The sequence below is a fragment of the Aquarana catesbeiana genome, linkage group LG06 (genome assembly GCF_042186555.1).
Source record: "Aquarana catesbeiana isolate 2022-GZ linkage group LG06, ASM4218655v1, whole genome shotgun sequence".
In the NCBI taxonomy this organism is placed as follows: domain Eukaryota; kingdom Metazoa; phylum Chordata; class Amphibia; order Anura; family Ranidae; genus Aquarana; species Aquarana catesbeiana.
In genome coordinates, this window is record NC_133329.1 from 38,802,190 (window position 1) to 38,829,223 (window position 27,034).

At 40.8% G+C, this 27,034-nt stretch overlaps 1 protein-coding gene across 1 annotated transcript; it reads left to right on the forward strand.

Moving 5' to 3' along the window:
* The first annotated feature begins 318 nt into the window (after window positions 1–318).
* Window positions 319–27,034, forward strand: LOC141148324 (interferon-induced very large GTPase 1-like). The gene is made up of 3 exons (XM_073635652.1): window positions 319–452; window positions 13,679–13,989; window positions 21,128–27,034. Exons 2-3 carry the CDS (start codon window positions 13,698–13,700, stop codon window positions 25,837–25,839), a joined length of 5,004 nt encoding a protein of 1,667 aa, XP_073491753.1. The 5' UTR covers window positions 319–452; window positions 13,679–13,697; the 3' UTR covers window positions 25,840–27,034.

Here is a 27,034-nt window from a genome sequence, read left to right on the forward strand (position 1 = left end):
GAAAAAAATGTTTTTTTTTATACTTTTTGGAGGGATATTTATTATAGCAAAATGTAAAAAATAATGCGTTTTTTTTTCAAAATGGTCGCTCTATTTTTGTTTATAGCACAAAAAATAAAAACCGCAGAGGTGATCAAATACCACCAAAAGAAAGCTCTATTTGTGGGGAAAAAAGGACATCAATTTTGTTTGGGAGCCACGTCGCACAATTGTCAGTTAAAGCGACACGATGCTGAATCGTAAAAAGTGCTCTGGTCTTTGGCCAGCAAAATGGTCCGGAGCTGAAGTGGTTAAGTGTGTATAAGTGAAAGTGAAAGTAGCACTCTTGGCTTGACTCCTCTGAAAGCCTGCCCTGCCCAAAGCCTGGTTCTTGTTTTAGAACAGTGACGTATTATCATAAAGTTGTTTACAGAGACTCTGCTAGGAGCTCATAGATGTTCATGGAATAAAAGGTAGGTACAGTAGGGGGCATTTATCAATCCTTTTGCAAGGCACAATCAAGTAAACAGGGGCAGTGCGACGGGCTTATTACAAGGTGTGAGTTATAAATTCCTCTTTTGACTCACACTCACAGCTGCACTGAAACTGAACAAACCACTTCCTAATTCTGCGTTTGTTTAGAGCCAAAATCGGCCTTATTTTCAGTAAGAAATCTGTCTTTGAACTTTGCAAATGGCTGTCCATGAACTTAGACACGCAGGTCTGTTAGGACACTAATCATGTCCGGAAATGTGCTAGGCAAATGTCCCCCCAATGTATTAAAGTTTGCTTTGCCTAATATCTGCTACCAATGCAAAACATCTGTAGTGCTATAATAAGATAGTATATTTCTGTGTAATACTTACTGTATATTTTGTGTGTTGAAATGGATGTGATGAAAGCTTTCAGGTGTTGAGTGGAGAAATTGTTGCGCCTAGAAGATTGTTACAATATATAAAAATATAAAAATATAAAAATCCAATTTTATAAAGAAGATTGACACTCATGCGTTGCCGGTGTTCTATCAGAATATCGCTACCCATCAGAATATCCACTTCGGCTCTCACACCTGTTTACCCCCTATGGACCGCACTATATTTCACATTTCTGCTGTGTGTCCGTTCGTGAGTTTATAACTTTGTAATTACTTATGATAGAATTGATACATATATTGTTTTTTGGAAGACAAACAGGGCTTTCTCGTGACCCTAAAGTCCTCTGATAATTTTTTACATTTATTTGCATTTTAAGGAGAAAAAAAAGAGTACAAATTGGAAAAAAAAAATGTGTATTTTCAAGTTTGATTAATAATATTTTGAACACAAGTACCATTAATGTGAAGAAAACTTTTACATATTATGTTGCTATTCTATTTACTGCAACATTTGCATACATTTCATATTTCTTACAATGCATCGGTAATTTATAGTTCTTACTGATTTAAAATAAAACCGATATACCCTAAACCACATATTTTTTAACAGTAAGTCCTTAACCACTTCAATACCGGGCACTTTCCCCCCTTCCTGCCCAGGACAATTTTCAGCTTTCAGCTCTGTTGCAGTTTAAATGACAATTGCGCGGTCATGCTACACTGTACACAAACAAAATTTTTTATCATTTTGTTCCCACAAATAGAGCTTTCTTTTGGTGGTATTTGATCACCTCTGCGGATTTTATTTTTTGCTAAACAAACTAAAAAAAGAACAAAATTTTTGAAAAAAAAATTTTTTTCTTTGTTTCGGTTATCACATTTTGTTTTCTCCTTCACTGACGGGCACTGATGAGGCGGCACTGAATGGCACTAATGAGTTGGCACTGATAAGGTGGCACTGATGGGCACTGATGAGGATGCACTGGCATGTAGAATTGATGTGCACTGATAGGTGGCACTGATATGCAGCACTGATGGGCACTGATAGGCGGCACTGACGGGCACTGATAGGTGGCACTGATGGGCACTAACTGGTAGCATTGATGGGCACTGACTGGTGGCACTAATGGGCACTGACAGGCAGCACTGACAGGCAGATAGGCAAGACAGATTGGCACTGACAGGTGGCACTGATGGGCAGCACTAATGTTGAGGTACTGACAGGTTTTACTGCTGGGCACTGAGATGGGCACTGACTGGCACTGTGGTGGGCACTGATTAGCACTGACATGGGCACTGAGTGGCCCTTTGATGGGCACTGTGAGCTGTGTTTTTATGGGGCACTGACTGACAGCTTATGGGCACATTTTAAAAGGTGTTGTGGCACATCTGAGGGGGCTGTGCTGATAATCAATGTGCTGATTATCAGCACAGACACCCCCCCCCCCTCTGACAGGGAGAGCCGCCGATCGGCTCTTCCTGTCAGCGCGAACCAAGAAATGCTGTTTACCGACACTTCCTGGTTCCCGCGATGATCAGCTGTGATTGGTCACAGCTGATCATGTGGTAAGAAGCCTCTGACAGAGGCTTCTTATCACGATCAAAGATGCGGGGTGTCAGACTGACACGCCGCACTCGCGATCGCCGCGATGCGCGCCCCCACGGCCGTGCGCCGGCATGTTATCCTGCTGGACGTCATATGATACCCAGTCAGGATAACAGAGCCACTTCCCAGCCGTCATTCTGCATACGGCAGGCGGGAAGGGGTTAAAGATAACAATGTATATATGTGCTTTATAAGAAAATTTTTCCAGCAAATAATTTAAAATAGAAACATGGAACAGGAGATGAAACTGTTAAATAGTGATTATAAAGGTTGAAATGAAAGGGTTAAGTAGTAAAAAAAAAAAAGAGCACATCCTGGTTAATTAAGAGTTAACTCCCTGTGCATACAATAAAAACTTTCCTCTGTCAGCTGCAGCTCTCTGCTAGCAAATCAGTACTGCTTGGACCTTGAAGAAGGGGACATACCCCGAAAGCTTGTCCTGAAAAATTGTATGTTAGTGCAAATAAAAAAGTATCACGGATAGTACTCAATATTCTCTAGCAAATCTGCCTGACAGGGAATGCAGGAGATAACATAGCTACAGTAATATGTTACTTATTTATTGTTGTTTTGACTTAAAATGTTACATTGAATTCTCACTGAGATTGTCTGTCAGAGTAATCATTCAGTGAGGAAGACTTCTGACTAGCTCCCAGTTATAGAATCTCACAGGGCTGTGCACAGAAGCTGAGCAGAAAGAGATAAGAAAAGATAAGATAGTGCAAGCCTGCAGGGATCCTCAAACTACGGCCCTCCAGCTGTTGCAGAACTACACATCCCATGAGGCATTGTAAAACTCTGACATTCACAGACATGACTAGGCATGATGGGAATTGTAGTTCCTGAACACCTGGAGGGCCGCAGTTTGAGGACCCCTGGTGCAAGGCATACAAGACACGCCCTGTGTACAGAGGAGGGGATTTTATGGACGTTTGTAAGACGCCCAAGGTAGGCGACTGGATATGTAATGAAAGTGACGTTCCGTCGCCGCCATCTTGGTACACCCCACACTCGGCAGCAGTAAGCCTATGTTGTGTCAGACTAGGCAACCCATCAAATTTTGTAACAGAAGTGACTTTCCATCACAGCCATCTTGGTACACCCCGTAGTCGCCCACAGTAATGATACAGTGAGAAGCGACAAGCAGACATCTTTTTACACCCACCAGAGTCTGCCTTTCCCCCCCTTTTTTTTTCACCAGTAAACTGAGCCTATATAGTTAAATACAGTATTTGGAAATCCGTGACACTGTTTTGATGTTGAATTTTAAAAGCAACAGCAAGCCTGCTGATCTCACAGGTTTGCTGATCTGACAGAACGCTGCTACTTTTACAATTCAACATCAAAACACTGTATTTCACTATATAAGCTGAGTTTACTGGTAAAAATAAGTGTGAAATGCACGAGTTTGTGGGTGTAAAAAGATGTCCACTTGCCGCTTCCTCACTGTATCCTTACTGTGGAGGAGTGTGGGGTGTATCAAGATGGCCGTGACGGAATGTAACTTCCGTTACAAAATTTGACAGGTCACCTAATCTGATGGAACACTTGCAGTCAGAAAGTGGCAGAGGACATCTTTTTACACCCATCGAAGTCTTGCATTTCACACTTATTTTTACCAGTAAACTCAGCTTATATAGTGAAATACAGGATTTTGAAATCCGTGACACTGCTTAGATGTTGAATTTTAAAAGCAGCAGCAAGCCTGCTGATCTCACAGGTTTGCTAATCTGACAGAACACCGCTGCTTTTAAAATTCAGCATCAAAACAGTCTGACAGATTTCAAAATACTGTATTTCATTATATAAGCTCAGTTTACTGGTAAAAATAAGTGTGAAATGCAAGACTTTGGTGGGTGTAAAAAGATGTCTACTGCTGCCTTCTGACTGTAGACTTACTGCGGACGAGTGCGGGTGTACCAAGATGGCGGTGACGGAACATTTTCTGATGGGTAGTAGTATTCTGATAGAACACCGGGTAAAAAGCTCATACACATAAATACAAAGGAAGACAAATCTTAAAGTCTCGAATCGTCTCTTTCTCCATCTGGTTCCGTGTGGTATAATTCTCACCTACGTTCAATAAAAGCAGTCTTGCGGAGACTGGGGAGAAATTGGCACTGTTCTGGCTTCACTGTCCATTATCAAGCATGGAAAGACTACTTATGTACTATACTTACTACTCGAGACTGCTAGTTGAAACTTTTCTCCCATATTATAGAATTAAAAAAAAAAAAAAATCCTAGATAACTATTCTGCACCATTGACAGATTATTAAAACCTCACAGCCTCTCCACACTACCTGCTCCAACTCAGCTCTGTAACACATTCTTAGATTTTTTTCTGCTCAAAAATTGACAAAATAACACACCAAATTCTTACCACACCATATGTTTTGTCCACATCACTTCCTGAGCACCGCGGAACGCCCCATAATGCACTGTGAGATCGCAGTGCATTGCCGTATGACTGGCCAAAGCATGCACCTGACCTACATGCTTTAACCAATCCCAGCGCCCTCTGCTAAAAGAGCCATAATTGGCCAAAGGCAATAATGGCTCAGGGGGACTAAGTCCACACCCCACACTATATTAGGCTGCCTGCACGGCGGCCCTGTGTAGTGTTGTTGGTGTGGAGGGAGAGATAGCTTGATTTAGATTAAGCAGGCGGGTTATTCAGATTATTTGATTGTATATATATATATATATATATATATATATATATATATATATATATATATATACACAGTCAGTCTGGTGTGTGTGTGTGTGTGTGTGTGTGTGTGTGTGTGTGTGTGTGTGTATATATATATATATATATATATATATATATATATATATATATATATATATATATATATATATATATATATATATATATATATATATATATATATATACTCTGCATCCAGTGTAGCCTATATCTACAGTCCATTCTGTGATGTACTATTTCTAATACACTTCAGGCAGTGTATTAATATATATATATACACAGTGTCGTCGCCGCGATCGCCGCTGACATACACATAGCGTGTAGATTTAAATATGGCGCCGCGGAGTTCGCAGGTACTCGGCGGAGCTGAACGAGCGCTGCCGAGATCACAGTGACTGGGCGGAGCCGAGATACACATAGCTGAGTGTACTCGGCTCTTCTCGGCGTCGCTCACAGTCACGCCCAGTCCCACCATTGGACCTGTGTTATGTCCATCATAGGGTGGGACTGGGCGTGACTGTGAGCGTGAACTATGTGTATCTCGGCTCCGCCCAGTCACTGTGATCTCGGGGGCGCTCGTTCAGCACCGCCGAGTACCTGCAAACTCTGCGGCACCATATTTAAATCTACACGCTATGTGTATGTCGGCGGCGATCGCGGGGCAAAGCTGCACTGACAAGGCTGCACTGGGGCAAAGCTGAAATGACAAGGCTGCAATGGGGCAAAGCTGCACTGACTGACAATGGACACTGGGACAAGGCTGCACTGACACTGAAAAGGCTGCAGGTGGACACGATAAGGCTGCATAGATGGGCATTTTTTTTCCTTAAAATTCCCTCCTAAACTTGGGGTGCGTGTTATACTCCGGCGCATGTTATACGCCGATAAATACGGTATATATATATATATATATATATATATATATATATATATATATATATATACACAGTCAGTCTATATACTCTGCATCCAGTGTAGCCTATATCTACAGTGCATTCCGTGGTGTACTGTTTCTAATACACTTCAGGCGGTAAATATATATATACAAAGTTGTATGCAAAAGTTTAGGAACCCCTGACAATTTCCATGATTGTCATTTATAAATATTTGGGTGTTTGGATCAGCAATTTCATTTTGATCTATCGAATAACTGAAGGACACAGTAATATTTCAGTAGTGAAATGAGGTTTATTGGATTAACAGAAAATGCGCAATATGCATCAAAACGAAATTGGACAGGTGCATAAATTTGGGCACCCCAACAGAAAAATCACATCAATATTTAGTAGAGCCTCCTTTAGCAGAAATAACAGCCTCTAGACGCTTCCTATAGCCTGTAATGAGTAGGGTCTGGATTCCGGATGAATGTATTGTGGACCATTCCTCCTTACAAAACATCTCCAGTTCAGTTAGGTTTGATGGTTGCCGAGCATGGACAGCCCGCTTCAAATCACCCCACAGATTTTCAATGATATTCAGGTCTGGGGACTGGGATGGCCATTCCAGAACATTGTACTTGTTCCTCTGCATAAATGCCTGAGTAGATTTTGAGCAGTGTTTTGGGTCGTTGTCTTGTTGAAATATCCAGCCCAGATTCCCAGTACTGGCACTGGCCACACAGCCCCACAGCATGATGGAACCTCCACCAAATTTTACTGTGGGTAGCAAGTGTTTTTCTTGGAATGCTGTGTTCTTTTGCCGCCATGCATAATGCCCCTTGTTATGACCAAATAACTCAATCTTTGTTTCATCAGTCCACAGCACCTTATTCCAAAATGAAGCTGGCTTGCCCAAATGTGCGTTTTCATACCTCAAGGGACTCCGTTTTTGGTGTGTGTGCAGAAAAGGGTTCTTTCGCATCACTCTCCCATACAGCTTCTCCCTGTGCAAAGTGCGCTGAATTGTTGAAGGATGCACAGTGACACCATCTGCAGCAAGTTGATGTTGTAGGTCTTTGGAGGTGGTCCGTGGGCTGTTTTTGACCGTTCTCACCATCCTTCGCCTTTGCCTCTCCAATATTTTATGTGGCTTGCCACTTCTGGCCTTAACAAGAGCTGTGCCTGTGGTCTTCCATTTCCTCACTATGTTCCTCACAGTGGACACTGAAAGCTTATATCTCTGCGATAACTTTTTGTAGCCTTGCCCTAAACCATAATGTAGAACAATCTTTGTTTTCAGGTCATTTGAGAGGCCCCCATGTTGCCACTCTTAAGAGGAGAGTCAAAGAGAACAACAACTTGCAACTGGCCACCTTAAATACCTTTTCTCATGATTGGATGCACCTGTCTATGAAGTTCAAGGCTTAATGAGCTCACCAAACCAATTGTGTGTTCCAATTAATCAGTGCTAAGTAGTTACAGGTATTCAAATCAACAAAATGACAAGGCTGCCCAAATTTATGCACCTGTCTAATTTCGTTTTGATGCATATTGCGCATTTTCTCTTAACCCAATAAACCTTGTTTCACTACTGAAATATTACTGTGTCCTTCAGTTATTTGATAGATCAAAATGAAATTGCTGATCCAAACACCCAAATATTTATAAATGACAATCATGGAAATTGTCAGGGGTTCCTAAACTTTTGCATACAACTGTGTGTGTATATATACACACACACACACACACACACACACAGTCTCATATATATATATATATATATATATATATATATATATATATATATATATATATATATATATATATATTACTCTGCATCCAGTGTAGCCTATATCTACAGTGCATTCTGTGGTGTACTGTTTCTAATACACTTCTGGTGTATTAGAAATACACTTCTGGCCGTAGTGCAGTTGCTACTACTTTTCTGATGGTGTACACAATACAGTGTAGCCATAGGGCAGTTGCTACTACACTTCTGGTGGCGTACACAGTACACAATACAGTGCAGCCGTAGTTCAGTTGCTACTACATTTCTGATGGTGTACACAATACAGTGTATCCGTAGGGCAGTTGCTACTACACTTCTGGTTGTGTACACAATACAGTGTAGCCATAGGGCAGTTGCTACAACACTTCTGGTGGTGTACACAGTACACAATACAGTGCAGCCATAGTGCAGTTGCTACTACTTTTCTGGTGGTGCACACAGTACACAATACAGTGCAGCCGTAGTGCAGTTGCTACTACTTTTCTGGTGGTGTACACAATACGGTGTAGCTGTAGTGCAGTTGCTACTACTTTTCTGATGGTGTACACAATACAGTGTAGCCGTAGTGCAGTTGCTACTACTTTTCTGGTGGTGCACACAGTACACAATACAGTGCAGCCGTAGTGCAGTTGCTACTACTTTTCTGATGGTGTACACAATACAGTGTAGCTGTAGGGAAGTTGCTACTACACTTCTGGTGGTGTACACAGTACACAATACAGTGCAGCTGTTGTGCAGTTGCTACTACTTTTCTGGTGGTGTACACAATACAGTGCAGCCGTAGTGCAGTTGATACTACTTTTCTGGTGGTGTACACAGTACACAATACAGTGCAGCTGTAGTGCAGTTGCTACTACTTTTCTGATGATGTACACAGTACACAATACAGTGTAGCCGTAGTGCAGTTGCTACTACTTTTCTGGTGGTGTACACAGTACACAATACAGTGCAGCTGTAGTGCAGTTGCTACTACTTTTCTGGTGGTGTACACAGTACACAATACAGTGTAGCCGTAGGGCAGTTGCTACGACACTTCTGGTGGTGTACACAATACAGTGCAACCATTGTGCAGTTGCTACTGCTTATCTGGTGGTGTATCCCCCTTTTATCCCCTATGTGATATAAATAAAGTTTTAATGAAAGTAAAAAAAAAATGCGTGACAATCTCTATAATGAGAGGGACTCCCTTCTTCAGCCACTTCAAAACCGCGCTATAGCCTAAATACAGCTACAGCATGGCTCTCTCAATCTGGGAGGGCACCCATGGACTTCCTTCCAGAACCACGCACCCCCTGGGCCTCTGGCACGCTCTGTGATCACTGCCAATCACAGCGGCCCTTCACCATGTGATCAGCTGTGTCCAATCACAGGTGATCACATAAAAACACATTTGCCAGTTATCAGCATTCTGGAAAGAAGAGTCGGTAACCGGCAAGTGTGACAGGGGACATGGACATAATCATCAGTTTCCTGATTATGAATCCAGCCCTATCAGTGCCGCCTACCAGTGCCCATCAGTGTTTCTTATCAGTGCCTACTCATCAGTGCTGCCTGCCAGTGTCTATCAGTGCTGCCTATCAGTGCCCATTAGTGCAGCCTCTCATCGCCACCTATCAGTGATCATCAGTGCCACCTATCATTGTCTATCAGTACTGCCCATCAGTACTGCCTATCGGTGACCATCAGTGCCCCATATCAGTGCAGCCTCATTTGTGCCTCCTCCTCAGTGCCCATCAGTGCCGCATCACCAGTGTACATCAGTGCTGCCTCATCAGAAACTTTATTTTTCCAAAAATGTTCAGTATTTTTTAATTTGTTTATCAAAAAAAAAAAAAAAACAGTGGTTATTAAAGGAGAAGTCCAGCCTCAGATTTTTAGGCTGGGGTTCTCCTCTGGGTCACAGTAGTGCAATTAGAAGAATGGAGAGTTATCAGATCTCATCACAGGATGGACTGTGGAGGTCTTATATGTAGAGCAGTGCCAACGTCCTATATTATAAAGCTTAGAAAAACGGAAGGGAAGGGGGTATAAGATACCCAGGAGAACGAAACAAATGGACTTTGTAGGCACCAATCATGAAAATCAATGTAAACTTTTATTTATACATAATTATTAAAAAGAATCATATAGACGTAAACATTTTTTTAAAAACACAATACATTGCGGGAAGTGGTAGTGTATATCACTACCTAAATATATGAGAACGGATCAGGGGATAGCCCCTACAACAAGGGAAGGGATAAACCCTTTCCGTTCCCATTCAATAACCTCAAACTGATATAGCTCGGTAAGGCTCTACATGTTTCGCAAATTTTGATTGCTTCTTCAGGAGCTTGTTTGGGTTACCTGTAATAGGGAATAATGGAGAAAGACATACACCAAAAAAAAAGACATACACCACAGATTTATGCCACAGATTTGACACCTCTGTTGCGACCTTTATTGTCCTAGCAGTAATCCCTCAAGATCCAAGGGGGGGCGACTGGGACAGGAGGATACTCCAACAAGAGGCCAAGTGGATTGAATGCCTAAACGCCACTCGGTGGCCAGGCATCAATGAGGTACAATCCTACAAATCCTTCCTTGGATAAAAATCTGAGGTTGACCCATATGACAACCAACTAAGGTCTTATGATCTCTAGTAATTAGGCAACACGCAGCCTATCACAGTCTACTATTTCTAGAATTTTGCACCATCAATCCAATGGCCTCTACCTCTTTGGGATGGAGGATCCCCCTGTCCACTGCTCCGCCCATTATGGGCACTTTTGCAGCTAAACACAGCCTAACATACTCCCTGCTAGTGTTGTATATGGATATTAATGATTCTACCGAGTTAAGGGATTGGTTAATCGCAGGAAATCGCAAACTTGTAATCACACTGCTATTTGCTAAATGTATATGCATATTGTATTTTTCCTATTATTATTAATTATGAGTATGCATTTATGAATTGTATCACCATGAATGGACTTACTTCCTTCATGGTAATTAACATTCTAATCATGTAAAAACACTGGCCCGGTGTCTCAGGCCTGTGACAAGTGCTGTAGCAGGCTGATCCCGGGTCCTTATCAACTTGCTGGTGTCTGGATTACATGTGGGGCCGGTAAGCCGCATTCTGCCCCCCCTCCCCCCCCGTGTTTCCTAGGGGATGGTGTCTGCGGCTTTGGTTCAGATCCACACCCCTCTCCCCCTGGATTTAGAATGCACACTCTATGACAGGTGCATTGTCATCTTCAGACCCTTTCCACCTGTTGGTCCCAGACTTTACAGCGCTTCACACGCTGTACCTAGGAGGAACCACTGGGGGGAGCTCTTGGATCAGATACCTATAGGACTGCTCTCCCTCCCCACATCGTTTCATGACAGAGGCCTTTCTGACCACTGTGCATGTGCGATGGGACATGAGTGCGCGTGCAACTCCGCTCGGCCGAATCAGGTGATGCACGGCTTGCACACCTGATTGGGACGTGTACTTAAGGCTGTCAGCAACAGCCTTGTACCACACCACTACCTTCTATGGCGCTCTGATGCCTGGACTTTTCATCTGAACAACACAAATGTCTGGTAAGAATATGCTGAGTTTACACAAGTCTATATTAAAATGCTTTGTAGTTGTACCCTATTTGTACAAGTAGATGGAACCTTGATGTCTTTTTCACTCCCTATCTAGACGGCGGCCCTGGGATCCTACTAGGTAGCTCCCTGCTGGAATAGGATTAGAGCTCTATTGCAGCCATGTTAGTGATGATTTGTTTGGTGCCAGGTTTACAAGCAAGTAGCTGATTCATGCTGTCCACAAGACCTGCTCAACCTGCATTACTCTACAAGGTAGGAGCAGCCTCCCACGTACAGTTATTTAGCCCTACAGGCAGACCCACATATAATAACTATATGAGGATCGTTTTATGCTTTCTGATTTAGTGACAGAATGGCACATTATAAGGAGTTGGTGTTAATACTGGCTAATTAGATACATTTCTTACATTTACCAGATTAAAGTCTCTGGATTCTCTGATGCACCTTGATCATTAAAGGCTTTGTCTCTAAGTGTATGGATTTTCAACTACCCATAACCTCTACCTGATCTGAAGACGGATCCATTTACTCTGGCTGGTATATAAATTGCCATATCCCAGCCTCTCTGTCTACCTCTCTTTCTGTTCCCTTCTCTCTCTCTTTCTTTCCCCTTTTTTTCCTCTCCCCCCCCCCCCCCCCTTTTTTTTTTCTTCCCTCTCCCCCCTTTCTTTCTCCCCCCCCCACTTGTTTTCTCTCCCCTTCTTTCCCCTTTCCCCCTCCAGCCGCCCTTTCCCCTCCCCCCCATCTGCCTATCTCTCTCCTCCTTCTTTTTCTCCCCTGACCCCCACCCCCCATCTACTGTGCCCCATGCTCTTATCTACATATGCATGTTTCAGTGTTACTACATATGTACATTAGTTATCACTCCCCCTTCTTCGGACAGTTGGGACTCTTTAGGACACTACTCCCCTTGAGTCTATCGGTGATACAAACTCTCTTACCAGACACGTCCCCGCATGTGATCACGTCACCATATGCGTGTTGAACTGTGGGCCTTTGGGACTGCTCTCTCACAGCACTCAGTGGTTTTGATTGAGACGCATTATTGTAAAGCCTTTATGTTAAAATAATATTAATATATTACTCAATGTTTTTTGGTGTATGTCTTTTTTTTTGGTGTATGTCTTTCTCCATTATTCCCTATTACAGGTAACCCAAACAAGCTACTGAAGAAGCAATCAAAATTTGCGAAACATGTAGAGCCTTACCGAGCTATATCAGTTTGAGGTTATTGAATGGGAACGGAAAGGGTTTATCCCTTCCCTTGTTGTAGGGGCTATCCCCTGATCCGTTCTCATATATTTAGGTAGTGATATACACTACCACTTCCCGCAATGTATTGCGTTTTTTTTAAAATGTTTACGTCTATATGATTCTTTTTAATAATTATGTATAAATAAAAGTTTACATTGATTTTTATGATTGGTGCCTACAAAGTCCATTTGTTTCGTTCTCCTGGGTATCTTATACCCCCTTCCCTTCCATTTTTCTAAGCTTTACAGTAGTGCAATTAGTTTTGCACTCCTTTGTCCCGTTTTCAGCAGAGAGTGGTCTGAAGTCCACTCTCCACTGATGTCACTGCCATCAGTCGAGACACTGCGTCATCCCGACTTCTTGAATCTGGATCCACCAGCTGCCTTGATGGCAGTCTCAGCTTCTCAGTGAGCCGCTGAGACAGCCGCTCCCTGCCCCTCCATAGCTCAGCACTTCAATGAGTGTGGAAAAGCAGAGAGGCGAGATGCTGACTGACAGGCAGCATTTCTCCTCTTGGGGATCTGTGAAAACCGAGCCATCTGTGATGTTCGATGGCTCGGTTCTCAGTGCAGAGAAACAGGGGACAGCTGCAGCATCCACCAAGGTATGTATGAATCAAAAAAAAAAACATACTTCTCTTTTAAATACCACCAAAAGAAAGCTCTATCTGTCTCACAAAAATGATAAAAATTTAATTTGGGTACAGTGTAGCATGACCACGCAATTGTCATTCAAAATGTGAGAGCACTGAAAGCTCAAAATTGCCCTGGACAGGAAGGGGGTGAAAGTGCCCGGTATTGAAGAGGTTAAGCAGTTGTCAACCAGAACAGGTGATCCCACTGGAAGATATCCTCTTACCTCCTGTTTTTGAGACAGTTTAAGATTTTTGGAATTTTCCATCAATTTTTAACAAATAAAAAGGTGAATCTCTGAAGTTCAATAGTTGCAGATTAACTGGTTATGTTATTTTATTTATTTGTTTTTGTTTATTTTTGGATTGTTAGATTCTGAAATAAAGAAATCATGACTTCTGGCAGAAAGTACACAGAGATGATGAAACGTCTTAGATGGAAATTAACGGAAGTGTTTGAGGAGGACGCGGAGGGTCTGTGTGATGAGTTGGGATCTCAAGGCCTCATAACCCTGGATGAGATGATTAAACTCCAACATGAGGAAGATCCAGGAGGGAGAGTTGAAAAAATGATGAACATCGTACTACAGAAAGAAGAAGACTGTCAGAAATTCTTATGTCATCTTGAGAACATGCTCCCCAGATTTCCAGCACTGAATGATCTGTCCCAGCACTTTCCAGAAAGTGAGTCACCTCAGTTGTAGGAGTATTTGTGGCTGGGGGTTATTTGTTTGTCTACTGAGCTTCCAAATTCTATCACTCTATAGCCAATAGAGAAGGTGAAGGTGGCTGAATATAACTTGCAGAGAGTCTTGCAACTCCACAAAATAGTTCTTGCGTCTCCTTTTAGCGCATCTATAATGCACTTATCCTTCAAAGCACCTCACCCCCTGTCGTTATGTAAAGTGTACAGAAAGGCGCTTCTAAGTGCAGTAATCCAGCAATTTTATTTAGAACAAACAGTTAAAAACACTTACAGACTCATGTACAGTAGTAAAGCAGGCTCATCAATTGCATTCAGTGCTCATAGCATAGTATCCCATGTCTCTGTGCCGACCAGAGGCTGCAGTCAATTAGTCCTCCTCTCATGTTTTGGCTTGGAGCCTTTCCTGTCAAGCTAGATGTCATGTCAAAGTGATTCCAGTTTAACCACTGAAATTGGCTTTCTCCAAGGCCTTCAGTCTCATGTCAGTTCATTGTGGGTCTCTTGGACATGTTTTTTTTTCCACAGAAGGCAGATCAGCTTCCACCACATTGGCCTTATGTTTGCATCATTATTTTTACCCTTGGATGCCAACATCCCTAGAGGTCAGGTCTATCCTCTCAGCTTCCCAGAGACTAAGGTGATGTCTAAGTATGTAGTAGAAAACCTTAAACATGATTTTATTTTTAAATTCCCTATCTGGTACTGGAGTAAAGTGTTTCTTTGTCAAGAAAAAAAATATGTTTTTGTGTCCTAAATGCAATCATGGTTAACATTTGCTACCCATTGCCACTCATTACAGAACTGTTCAATTGACTTTGTTGGGTCTTAATTTTTACAAAACTTGATCTGCAAGGTGCCTAAAACATCATTCACATAAGGGACTGTGTTGAGTGGAAAATGGGGTTTATAACCATTGTTGGCCATTATGAATAATTTGTAACTTTGGCTTTTGTAATGCCCCAACAATTTTCCAATACCTTGTGATTCAGATCTTCCTTGACCTCCTTTATATCTGTGCAGTCATCTACTTTGATGACATGCTTTTCTTTTCTCCAGATATCACCACTCATAGACAACATGCCTGAACAGTTCTGCAGTGCCTTTTTGATGACGGGCTCTATGCCAAAGTGCAGAAATGTCTTTTTGAACTGCTACAAGTTCCTTTCTTACGCTACGTGGTTTTCATGGATGAACTCCTCCAGGGTCCAGAGAAGGCTGGTGATATCAACAACTGGCTCTTGCCCAGACTCAAGGCTAATAAATATATCCTAGGTTACACAAACTATTATCGTCAATATATTAACAATTACTCTGCTAGTTGCCCCAGCTAAAGCACTTATTTGGAAGGATGCAGATCAGAAGAACTGGCCTCCAGTATTAGTGGAAGGACTTCATGCTCTAAAGAAAGCCTTTCTCTGACCCTGCTTTCCTGAGACTGGACATTTCTGACCACTTCTCTTTTGACATTGATGCCTCCTTTGTAAGAGTTGAGGCTGCTCTTTTCCAGTCACCCAGTGGAGCTCGGCAGCCCTTCTCCTTCTTCTCAAGGAAATTCTCCCAGGCAGAAAACAATTACCCCATGCAAGATTGGGAGATACTCACCATCAAACTGAATTTTGAAGAGTGGTAATACTTCTTGGAAGGCTTGCCTCACCAGATCATGAGCGCCACCCAAGAGTTTTACATTCCTTTAGGCAAAACTTTTGTACTGTTGCATATCAAACTACTGGACTAAAAATTTCAAGTTTTCTCGACATCCTGGTGTCCACAGAACCTTCATTCCCCTCTATCATCAGTACCCATTCCCCTCTCTCATCAGTCCTGGTAGCCAGGCCTAGACAAGGATGTGGAAGAAAATGTGAAAGCCTGTCTGTTTTGTGCCCGAAGTCTTTCATGCAAACACCAGCTCGTTCTCTTCTACTATCAGCAGTCACCAAATAGTCCTAGTACCATATTGCTGTGGATTTTATTACTGACCTTCCATCTGAAGCCTGCATGGTGGTGTGTGCAGTAGTAGCCTGGTTCTCCAAAATGGCGAGATTTAATACCCTTTCAGCAGCTGCCTTGGTGTCAATCTTTATTCAGGAGATTTTCAGACATCATTGTATGCCAACAAATATATTGTCTGACCTCATGGTCCAAATTACCTCCTTATTTTGGAGGAGGCTCAGTAAATCCATAGACATATCTCTACAGTTTTCCCCAGCCTACTATGCACAATCTAATAGGCAAATTAAGAGAAAAAAAAATCAGTCCCTTTAACAGTTTTTCTGAGCCTTTGTATATGCCCATCAGGAAAACGGGGCTGCCCATCTGCTGTGGGTGGAAATCACACATGATACTGTAAATATCATAACCCCGGGAGTCCCTGATTTTCATTGTTCATGGCAAACACCCATGCATTCCCTTGCCAATGCCCTGGAACATGAACCAGATTTGATCCCAGGTCCACAACCAGCTTCAACAATCCGACACCAGATGCAAAATATTTGCAAGATATCTGCTGACTGAAATCAGCAACGGGCAACACTCTTCTAGCCTGGAAATAAAGTATGGATTTCCAATAAGAATATCCATCTGAAGGTACCTTCTATGAAGTTTGCCCCTCATTATATTGGGTCATATATCATCTCTGCAAGAACCTTGTTTGCCTTCGCACCTGAAAATGACTAACTCTTTGAATGTTTCATTATCAATCAAAAAATGTCCAAAATGACCACCTTGAAGTCACCCATTATTTGTCTTAGATTAACTATGAAGACAAAGCACAAATCATACTCTAGAGATGTTGCATATGGAGACCCAAATTTTTCAACATATTGCAATTACATAATTTTTCTTTTTTTTTTTTTCTTCTTCCACTTCAGTGAACACTTTTGAGAGACTTATTTCAACTTTCCGTTCAAATTTTGTCCTTTCTCAATTTCACATCATTGTGGCATCGATAAATAGGAAGAATTTATTTAGAGAATTTTATTTCTTTTTATACAAAAACTACAAAAATGTTCCCCCTTTCCCCATTCTACCCTACCCACCTCTCCCCCCTACATAATTTTTCTATTATAGATTAGTTGGCGTCAGAGACAGTTTGAGGTGCAAACTAAACACTTTGTTCTATAAGTCCTGCTTTCTAGCCAGTTTAGATACCTACAACTATTTCCCTTGTTGTCGCAGGCATTGATAACACTCCAGAATGGAGAATTAAATCGTTTACCAGGGAATTATCCACAATGTTGTTTTCCTGCGCTTTTAGCGGAGCAAAGTAGGTTCTCAAATATACCTGATAATTGGCACAAACATAGACCAATGCATTCAGTCCATTTCATGAGAGTGGCAATCTTCATATTGCAGGAAAACAATCAATCCAGGAAAAACAGTGGCTATTATGGTTAGTTTAATAAGTCAAATGGCTAGTTAGGCAATATTAACTGATAGGGTTAGCAGAGTATCCATGTAAGTACACAAGGAGAATGTGTGCAAGAACAAAAAGTGAATGACCCTCCTTATGAAGAATAAGTTATAAACCCCCTTGGGAATGTATAAGCACTAAAAAATTGTGTATGTGGTATATACAATAATGGTGTCACCCTCTATAGATGCTAATAGCCAACCTGAATGTATAACAAATAGCCCCTAAAATGCAACAATGTGCAAAAAGATGTGAAATTACAGTATTTATGACACCATTACTGTAATTTCACATCTTTTTGCACACTGGTCACATTGTTGCATGTTAGGGGCCATTTTTTATACAGTATCTCACAAAAGTGAGTACACCCCTCACATTTTTGTAAATATTGTATTCTATCTTTTCATGTGACAACACTGAAGAAATTACACTTTTCTACAATGTAAAGTAGTGAGTGTACAGCTTGTATAACAGTGTAAATTTGCTGTCCCCTCAAAATAATTCAACACACAGTCATTAATGACTAAACCGCTGGCAACAAAAGTGAGTACACCTCTAAGTGAAAATGTCCAAATTGGGCCCATTTAGCCATTTTCCTCCCCGGTGTCATGTGACTCGATAGTGTTACAAGGTCTTGGGTGTGAATAGGGAGCAGGTGTGTTAAATTTGGTGTTATAGCTCTCACTCTCTCATACTGGTCACTAGAATTTCAACATGGCACCTCATGGCAATGAACTCTCTGGGGATCTGCAAAAATAATTGTTGCTCTACATAAAGATGGTCTAGGCTATAAGAAGATTGAAACTGAGCTGCAGCACGGTGACCAAGACCATACATCGGTTTAACAGGACGGGTTCCACTCAGAACAGGCCTAACCATGGTTGACCAAAGAAGTTGAGTGCATGCGTTCAGCGTCATATCCAGAGGTTGTCTTTGGGAAATAGACGTATGAGTGCTGCCAGCATTGCTGAAGACAAGCAGACTAAAAACATGGATTACTCGAACCATATCCTGTGGTCTGATGAGACCACGATAAACTTATTTGGTTCAGATGGTGTCAGGCGTGTGTGGAGGCAACCAGGTGAGGTCAAGCATGGTGGTGGGAGTGTCATGGTCTGGGGCTGCATGAGTGCTGCCGCCACTGGGGAGCTACAGTTCATTGAGGGAACCATGGATGCCAACATGTACTGTGATATACTGAAGCAGAGCATGATCCCTTCTCTTCGGAGACTGGGCCGCAGGGCAGTATTCCAACATGATATCGACCCCAAACACACCTCCAAGATGACCACTGCCTTGCTAAAGAAGCTGAGGGTAAAGGTGATGGACTGGCCAAGCATGTCTCCAGACCTAAACCCTATTGAGCATCTGTGGGACATCCTCAAACAGAAGGTGGAGGAGCACAAGGTCTCTAACATCCACCAGCTCCCTAATGTCGTCATGGAGGAGTGGAAGAGGACTCCAGTGGCAACCTGTGAAGCTCTGGTGTACTCCATGCCCAAGAGGGTTAAGGCAGTGCTGGAAAATAATGGTTGCCACACAAAATATTGACACATTGAGTCCAATTTGGACATTTTCACTTAGGGGTGTACTCACTTTTGTTGCCAGCGGTTTAGACATTAATGGCTGTGTGTTGAGTCATTTTGAGGGAACAGAAAATTTACACTGTTATACAAGCTGTACACTCACTACTTTACATTGTAGCAAAGTGTCATTTCTTCAGTGTTGTCACATGAAAAGATAGAAGAAAATAGTTACAAAAATTTGAGGGGTGTACTCACTTTTGTGAGATACTGTATATTTAGGTTGGCTATCTATTAGCATCTATAGAGGGTGACACCATTGTTGTATATACCACATACACGATTTTTTGTGTTTAGAAATTCCCATGGGGGTGTATCACTTACTCTTCATACGAAAAAAGTATTTGATCCCCTGCTGGTTTTGTACATTTGCACTCTGACAAAGAAATGATCAGTCTATAATTTTAATGGGAGGTTTATTGTAACAGTGAGAGGCAGAATAACAACACAAATGTCCAGAAAAACGCATTTCAAAAAGTTATAAATTAATTTGCATTCAAAATCCTTCCTTCCCAGACCAATTTTCAGCTTTCCGTACTCTCACCAAGCTTCTTGGCAATGATCTTGTAGCTCATTCCAGCCTTGTGTAGGTCTACAATTTTGTACCTGACATCCTTGGACAGCTCTTTGGTCTTGGCCATGGTGGAGACATTGGAATCGAATTGATTGCTTCTGTGGACAGGTGTCTTTTATACAGGTAACAAGCTGAGATTAGGACCACTCCCTTTTAAGAGAGTGCTCCTAATCTCAGCTCGTTACCTATATAGAAGACACCTGGGAGCCAGAAGTCTTGCTGATTGAAAGGGGATTAAATACTTATTTCACTCATTAGATGCAAATCAATGTATAACGTTTTTTGAAATGTATTTTTCTGGATATTTTTGTTGTTATTCTGTCTCTCACTGTTAAAATAAACCGAACAATAAAATTATAGACTGATCATTTCTTTGTCAGTGGGCAAACATACAAAATCGTCTGGGGATCAAATACTTTTACCCCTCACTGTAAGGAGGGTCATTCACTTTTTGTTCTTGCACACATTCTCCTTGCACTTGCACGTATATTCTATTTGAGTTTATTTGCTAACCCACTTGTAGGGATATTTGCATCAGTTTATGGTCACCTATATTTTTTTTGTTTGGCGTAGCTCAGCATTGTTTTCTTATTTGCTAATTAATGATGATTAAGAAAATTCATCAAGATAAAGATGCAGTGTAGCTCATTATAGCATTAAACAACAGTCTCTATTGGTCAATTAATACCCATTCATACAGTATATAGTAAAATACTGGTAAAAAGTCCATATAAACTATGCATAAGACATCCACTGATCATAATGACTTGGCATTAAAGCACAAAATATAGTGTTGTACATCAATGTTTCTCAACTGCAGTTCTCAAGTACCCCCAGCAGGTCATGTTTTCAGGCTTCTCATTATTTTTCACAGGTGATTTGATCAGTTTCACTGCTTTCGTAATTACCACAGCCGCTTCATCTGAGGGAAATCCTGAAAACATGACCTGTTGGGGGTTCTTGAGAAAAATTGTTGTACATCACTCACCCAGGGACTTGTGACAGTTCAGCTGGAGTGTTTCCACAAGTATGGTACATTTTTTGAACCCTATTGGTTAAAGCAAATGGTGGTAGTACTGGTCCACTCATAGACTCATAATGGTGGAAACATGGTCTATAAAGCTCTATGTTCTATTTAGACAGCAGCTCATTATAACATTTTACAACAATATCTATTGGTCATTAGGAATCCATTCATACATGATATAGGAGCTGGCCATGAGTTCATATATATTTTGCAATAAACATCAACTTGTTAACATAGGTAATAATTGGAGGACAAGAAGTAGTTGTACATCATGCGACCAGTGCATGCCCACATGGAGCAATAGATTGGTGGAGTTTTAACTCTCTGAGTGTGTGCGGTTCATAGCAGTAGCACGGCTCTTGCGAAACGTTTCATTGCAAAGTAGAGCCTTGTATTTCTCTAGTGAAATTAATGATTGACATTCCAAGGTAGAAAACTATTCAAACACACATTTATTATTTTAAATAATTAACAATGATAATGCTTAGAGTTATTTGTTAACAATGGTATATTCTTTTTACAGATAAATTGAAGATTTTCCATGAGCTTCTTGTCAGTTTAAATATGGAGCACTTAGTTAACTCCAAACTGACATTGAGTCACATCCTAGGAATTGGAGCAGACACTCTGAGTGATGTCAATCCCCAGACCATTCAAGATGTACCATGGCATTTTTTGAAAAAGTTGATGGCCTTGAACAGAGCTGCACTTAATACTCAGTATGGAAATGATGCACAAATATACAATTTTGATGAAAACAACGTAGTGGTGGACTCATCAAATATTGAAGAGGAAAGTAGTTCAGCTGAATCTATTCACCCCTTGGATGTCCTGTGTGCTCTTCTCCATTGTTCAGACAGTTTTCTACAACAAGAGATTGTAACCAAATTGTCCATGTGCCAGTTTTCAATCCCTCTGCTGCTCCCAACTGATGACGGGTCACACTGCACCCTAATGCTTTGGGCGTTGAGGGACATTGTGAAAAAGTGGAGGCCTCAATCACTATCTGACAGCAAAGGCTTCAAAGAAGAAAATGTGGTGAATATTTCCATGCCAGTTTTCTCCTTCATCAGATTGGGTAACACCAAACTATCCAAATCTAAAATCCTGAATCAAGTTCTTAATCCAGCCCAACGACACAACAACTTCTTCATACACGATGAGATGGAGGGAGGAAACATTGCTAGGAAAATATCTAATGGACTGGTGGAAATGTCCTGGTATTTTCCCTGTGGTAAGTCAGATGTTTTCACAGAACCCATCGCAGTAACCAACCTACGAGGAGACCTGGAGACCAACTGGGACCAATTTACGTTTCTGACTAGAGTCTCATCAGCTGTCTTTATATTCATTGAGAATATTTCTGAACAACAGTTCAAACTATTATCATCCTTCAGTAACACTGACACCCAGTTTTATCTTATTGTTACTCCAGAAAAGGATAAAACAATAAACACGGAGACCTCAAAGCACATAGACAATCTAAAGCCAATTTTAAAGATGAGTGCAACAAATATTATTAAAAAAACCAGCACAGCAAATGATGCAGTATTGGTGAAGAAAATTCAAAATGTCATTGTCAATTTTTTAAAAACCTGTCAGAAAGAAAGACAAAATTTGTGTGGTACTAAATATAACATTGAAGGACTTCATATCTCTGTTGACGAGGATTCTGTCGAATGTCAGAAAGCAAAAGAGAAAGCAAGTAGAATTACTTCAGTAATAAAAGATGTGGAAGGGTGTAAAAGGGAAATGCTAAAATTACAGGGAGATCTGTGGAAGGAATTGTCTAAAGTAGAGAAAGAACTTTGCAGAATGACGAAACAAGGGAGAAAAGATGCACAAGAATATAAATCTGAGCTGAAACAAAAGCGCAATTCACTTCACGAAAAACAATACCAGCATGATATTCCTGTAAGCATAGTGTATTTTACTGAAGCAATTACTGACCTTACCAAGGCTGAAAAACATTATTTCTTGAAATGGATGAAATTTGAACTGGATTCAGTTGCAAGAAATAACATTTCCTTGTTGCAGTCTGAATACAAGGAAAAATGTAACAATAAATCAGATACCTCAGAACTTAAGCAGCTGGATCAGAAGATCTCAGACAGTTCTTTGGGAATAGAACATTTTCTACGTGAGCTGGGACAGTTTTATGAGGCTGAGTACTCCACGATTGATAAAAAACAGAATAATAAAACCACAAGACAATTCACTAAACTCCCAGAAATTGCGGCTGTTCTCCTACTAGATGGGTTCCCGTTAGAGCTGATTGATGGGGACGCTTCTAATATTCCTTTACAGTGGATAACTGATGTTCTGACTGAACTAGACAATAAGACAGGACGACAATGCAAAATGAGAGTAATAACGGTGCTGGGAGTGCAGAGTACAGGAAAGTCAACCCTTCTGAACACCATGTTTGGTCTACAGTTTCCGGTGGCCAGTGGAAGATGCACACGAGGAGCCTTCATGACTCTTCTAAAAGTGAAAGAGAACTTCCAGGAGGAGCTGGGCTGTCACTTCATCCTGGTGATTGACACTGAGGGGCTGAAAGCGCCAGAGTTGGCCTCTTTGGAGGATAGTTATGCACATGACAATGAACTGGCCACATTAGTGGTTGGGTTGAGTGATATCACCATCATTAATATGGCCATGGAGAACACATCAGAAATGAAGGATATTTTACAGATTGTAGTCCATGCTTTTCTTCGAATGAAACAAATTGGAAAGAAACCCAGCTGCCAGTTTGTACATCAGAATGTCAGTGATGTGTCTGCTCATGAAAAGAACATGAGAGACAGGAAGAAGTTTCTGGAACAGCTGGATGAAATGACAAGAGTAGCTGCAAACATGGAAAAGAAACGTGGAATTTCCTGTTTCAGAGATGTGATGGATTATGATCCTGAGAAGCACAACTGGTACATTCCTGGACTCTGGCAAGGGGTTCCACCAATGGCTCCGGTAAACTTTGGCTACAGTGAAAATGTTTATGAATTAAAGAAATATTTGCTGGAATTTTTAAAGTCTCAAAACTCTAACAGAACTCAATGTAAAATCCCTGACTTCATAACATGGATAAAAAGTCTGTGGAGTGCAGTAAAACATGAGAAATTCATCTTCAGTTTCAGAAACAGTCTGGTTGCTGAAGCTTATACCAAATTGTCTATGCAATACTCTCAGTGGGAATGGGAATTCACCAAAAAGATCCATAGCTGGATGATCACCAAAGAAACTTACATCAGAAATCAATCTGCCGCCAGTCTCAATGCTGATATGTGCAACCAGTTTAAAGGAGATGTTCAGATCTTACTGTTAAAAGAGGAAGATGTAATGCTGAAGCTACTAGAAAAATATTTTGACAGCAAATGTGAGAACGTTCATCTCATTGAGCGATACAAGGAAGATTTCTTCATGGGTGTGAAGTTCCTGAAAAAAGAACTGGAAAGGAATACTCTTAGTAAGCTCAATGAGGCAGTTTCAATCCAGAAAGGCAAATTCAAGATTCTTGATATTCAGAAGACATCTCAGAAACTGATAGAGGAAGAAATAACAAATCTTCTAAAAAGCTGCAGAGAAAGAAATTGTGAACTTGGTGATGTAGAAGCAGAGAAAGAATTTGAAGAGATGTGGAAGAAAACACTCTCTGATATACAAATAGAGGAGCTACAAAAACGTAACATTGGACAAACGATTCTTCAGCATCTTAAGAAAGAAATGGGTCTAAAGGGAGGCGGTATTAATGAAAACCTAAACAAAGTGATGAGCTTGGATAACTATGGGGTCAGTCCATTTGTTCCTGACAAAAGCCATGTTGACTGTTCATTCTTTTCACCAATTTTTAAAAGTCAGGCACACCCGGACAAGATAGAAGGTCTTGCAGTGACTTTGATAGATATGTGTGATACATACATCAAAGAGAAAACAGGAAACACAGGGGATTATGATGATACTTACCTTCAGGAGTTGCTACACATGATCAACTCTAAACTCAAAGACCAAACTACAAAAAAACCAAATTTTTCTTCCAAATTTGAGCTAGATATAAAGCTTTTTATCTTTGGAAAAGCATCTAGAGCATTTCAGGACTTACATAACAGGTTCATTGAAGAAAATGACCCCAAAATTTGCCTTCAAAAATTAAAACCTCAATATTTGGCTACATTTGAGAGCATATTCCATGAGAAAGATGAGTGTCAGAGTAGGGCCAAAAAATTTGGTGAGCTCTGCCTGAAACCAGCGCTAACTGATTATATACTACGACATCTCGGCAAGGAAATCATTGATGACATTCTACAAAGTCCTGACAGCCACATATTTAGCAGCAGAAGTGCTTTACAGTTTGTCGTTCTGGAGGACTTGCTAAAGAAAAAGGAAGCTGATCACTATTTGTTGTACATTAATAATTATAGGATCTTTTTGAAACGGTGGATCCATCAGTACATTACCAAGAAATATCAGAATCCATCAGCTCTAAAAACCTTAGAAGAAAAACTTTTATCTCCCATCATCCAAAAAATTGAAGAAGTCCTGAAGAGTGAGGAATGTGTGAAAGCAGAAACCATAGTAACATTTCTGGAAAGTTTCTGCAAGTCACTAGAGAAAGAAATAGTGATTTCAAAGAATGAAATGACAGTGATCACTTTCCAAAACACAGCAAATGTCATCCAGTTCTCTGAGGACGTTATTTTCTATCTTCTCAACAACATAAAGGATCAAATTTTATCAGACACAGAATTGTTAGACATTGGACGCCTCCTCTCCAGAGTCACACTGAATCCTCAGGAGGAATTGTTGAAAAAAGGGATTGGCTGCAGTAAGCAATGTCCTTTCTGTAAAGTCCCCTGTGAGAATACCGGGGGTGATCACCAGGAGCACTCTGCTTCTCTTCATAGACCTCGTGGACTGGGAGGATACAAATCAGACATAGATGGGACTTTAGTCACTGACATCTGCTCCACTGCTGTGGTATCTAACACAAGGTTTAAAAATGATGACACAGAGGGAGAATTTCATCCACACAAAGACTATCGTAAATACTATCCAGATTGGGGAATTCAGCCTGACCCCAGCCTTGAATCTTCTGATTACTGGAAATACATTTTTGTACAATTTAATAAAAACTTTGCAGAAGAACATATTGCGAACCCAGCTAAACTTCCAAAAGACTGGATGGAAATCACAGAAGATCAGGCTCTTGCAAGTTTACGGGAAACTTTTAATACCAAATGAAAATAACATGACTGGATTTGCATCATCACTCACATATATATACAATATCTAAATTTTTTTGAACATTACAGATAAATTTTGCTAAAATTTTTTTGCATGTTGACTCTCGTTAGCCTAAAACCTTGTTTTTACACTCTGCGCAAATAGTAATATGCAAATACGAAAAATAGTAATCGTGGATACCAGTAAACAAATTAAAAAATGGGCATGAGAATGTTGCTGGATTTAAAGATGATTTTTTATATTTTCCCCAAAGTGTTCACTGAGCCCTAAGAACTCTGTAAATCCAGACTGCATTGTGAAGGAGAACATGAAGATCTAAGAAGTCATTGTTTAGACTATTATGGCAACCATCCCCAACTTTTGCAAATGTTGTCAACTACTGCACATGTTCAGAATCAGAAAGGGCATCTGAGCTGTGTATTTTATTTGCTTGCATTTTCAGGAACAATCTTTAACATCTTTAAATAGTATTCTCCATGTAAATGCATGAAAAAGGTGATAGCAATGACCGAAGATATAACACTTGATGAAAGGGAAAAAGAAAGAAAGCGCCACCTGAGTGCAGCATATAGGATACAGTTTAATAAACAATGGTTAAAAATGCTCACAAGATCTGTAATGAATACAGGCTCATCAATATTATAAACTGTTACGGTCATCCAATCTGCAGAAACCGCTTGTGGTAGGTAGAACTGTCAGATCTAGCGGGGGGAGCCAAGGATGCTGGATTGTATCCCAGGATCGCTTCGCATCAATCTGGAGCGCATTTGTAATGTACTTGCAGGCACAGGTGATGTCAGGGGAGGGGATGACTCGGTGGATGGCTCAGGCAGGCTACGCGCTCAGAGCCGACTGCTCCTTCTATAGGCCTATAGTGATATTGCCACTATTCTATTAGATAGTACTAGGAAGTGGGCATAGAAGTGAGCCAATGTAGGCAGACAACAATACCCAGCAACTCTTGCAGAGCGCACAGCGCCACTACTAAGCCCAAATTATCAAATAGTTACATCAAGGATAATCACAATAAGAAAATGTTAAAATAATTATTTACATATGGATGATGAAACACATTTGTACAGATGAAAGAATGAGTTCCAGATAAATAAACTTATAAAATATGCAAACATTTAAAAAAAAAAAAAAATAATAATATTAATATATATATATATATATATATATATATATATAT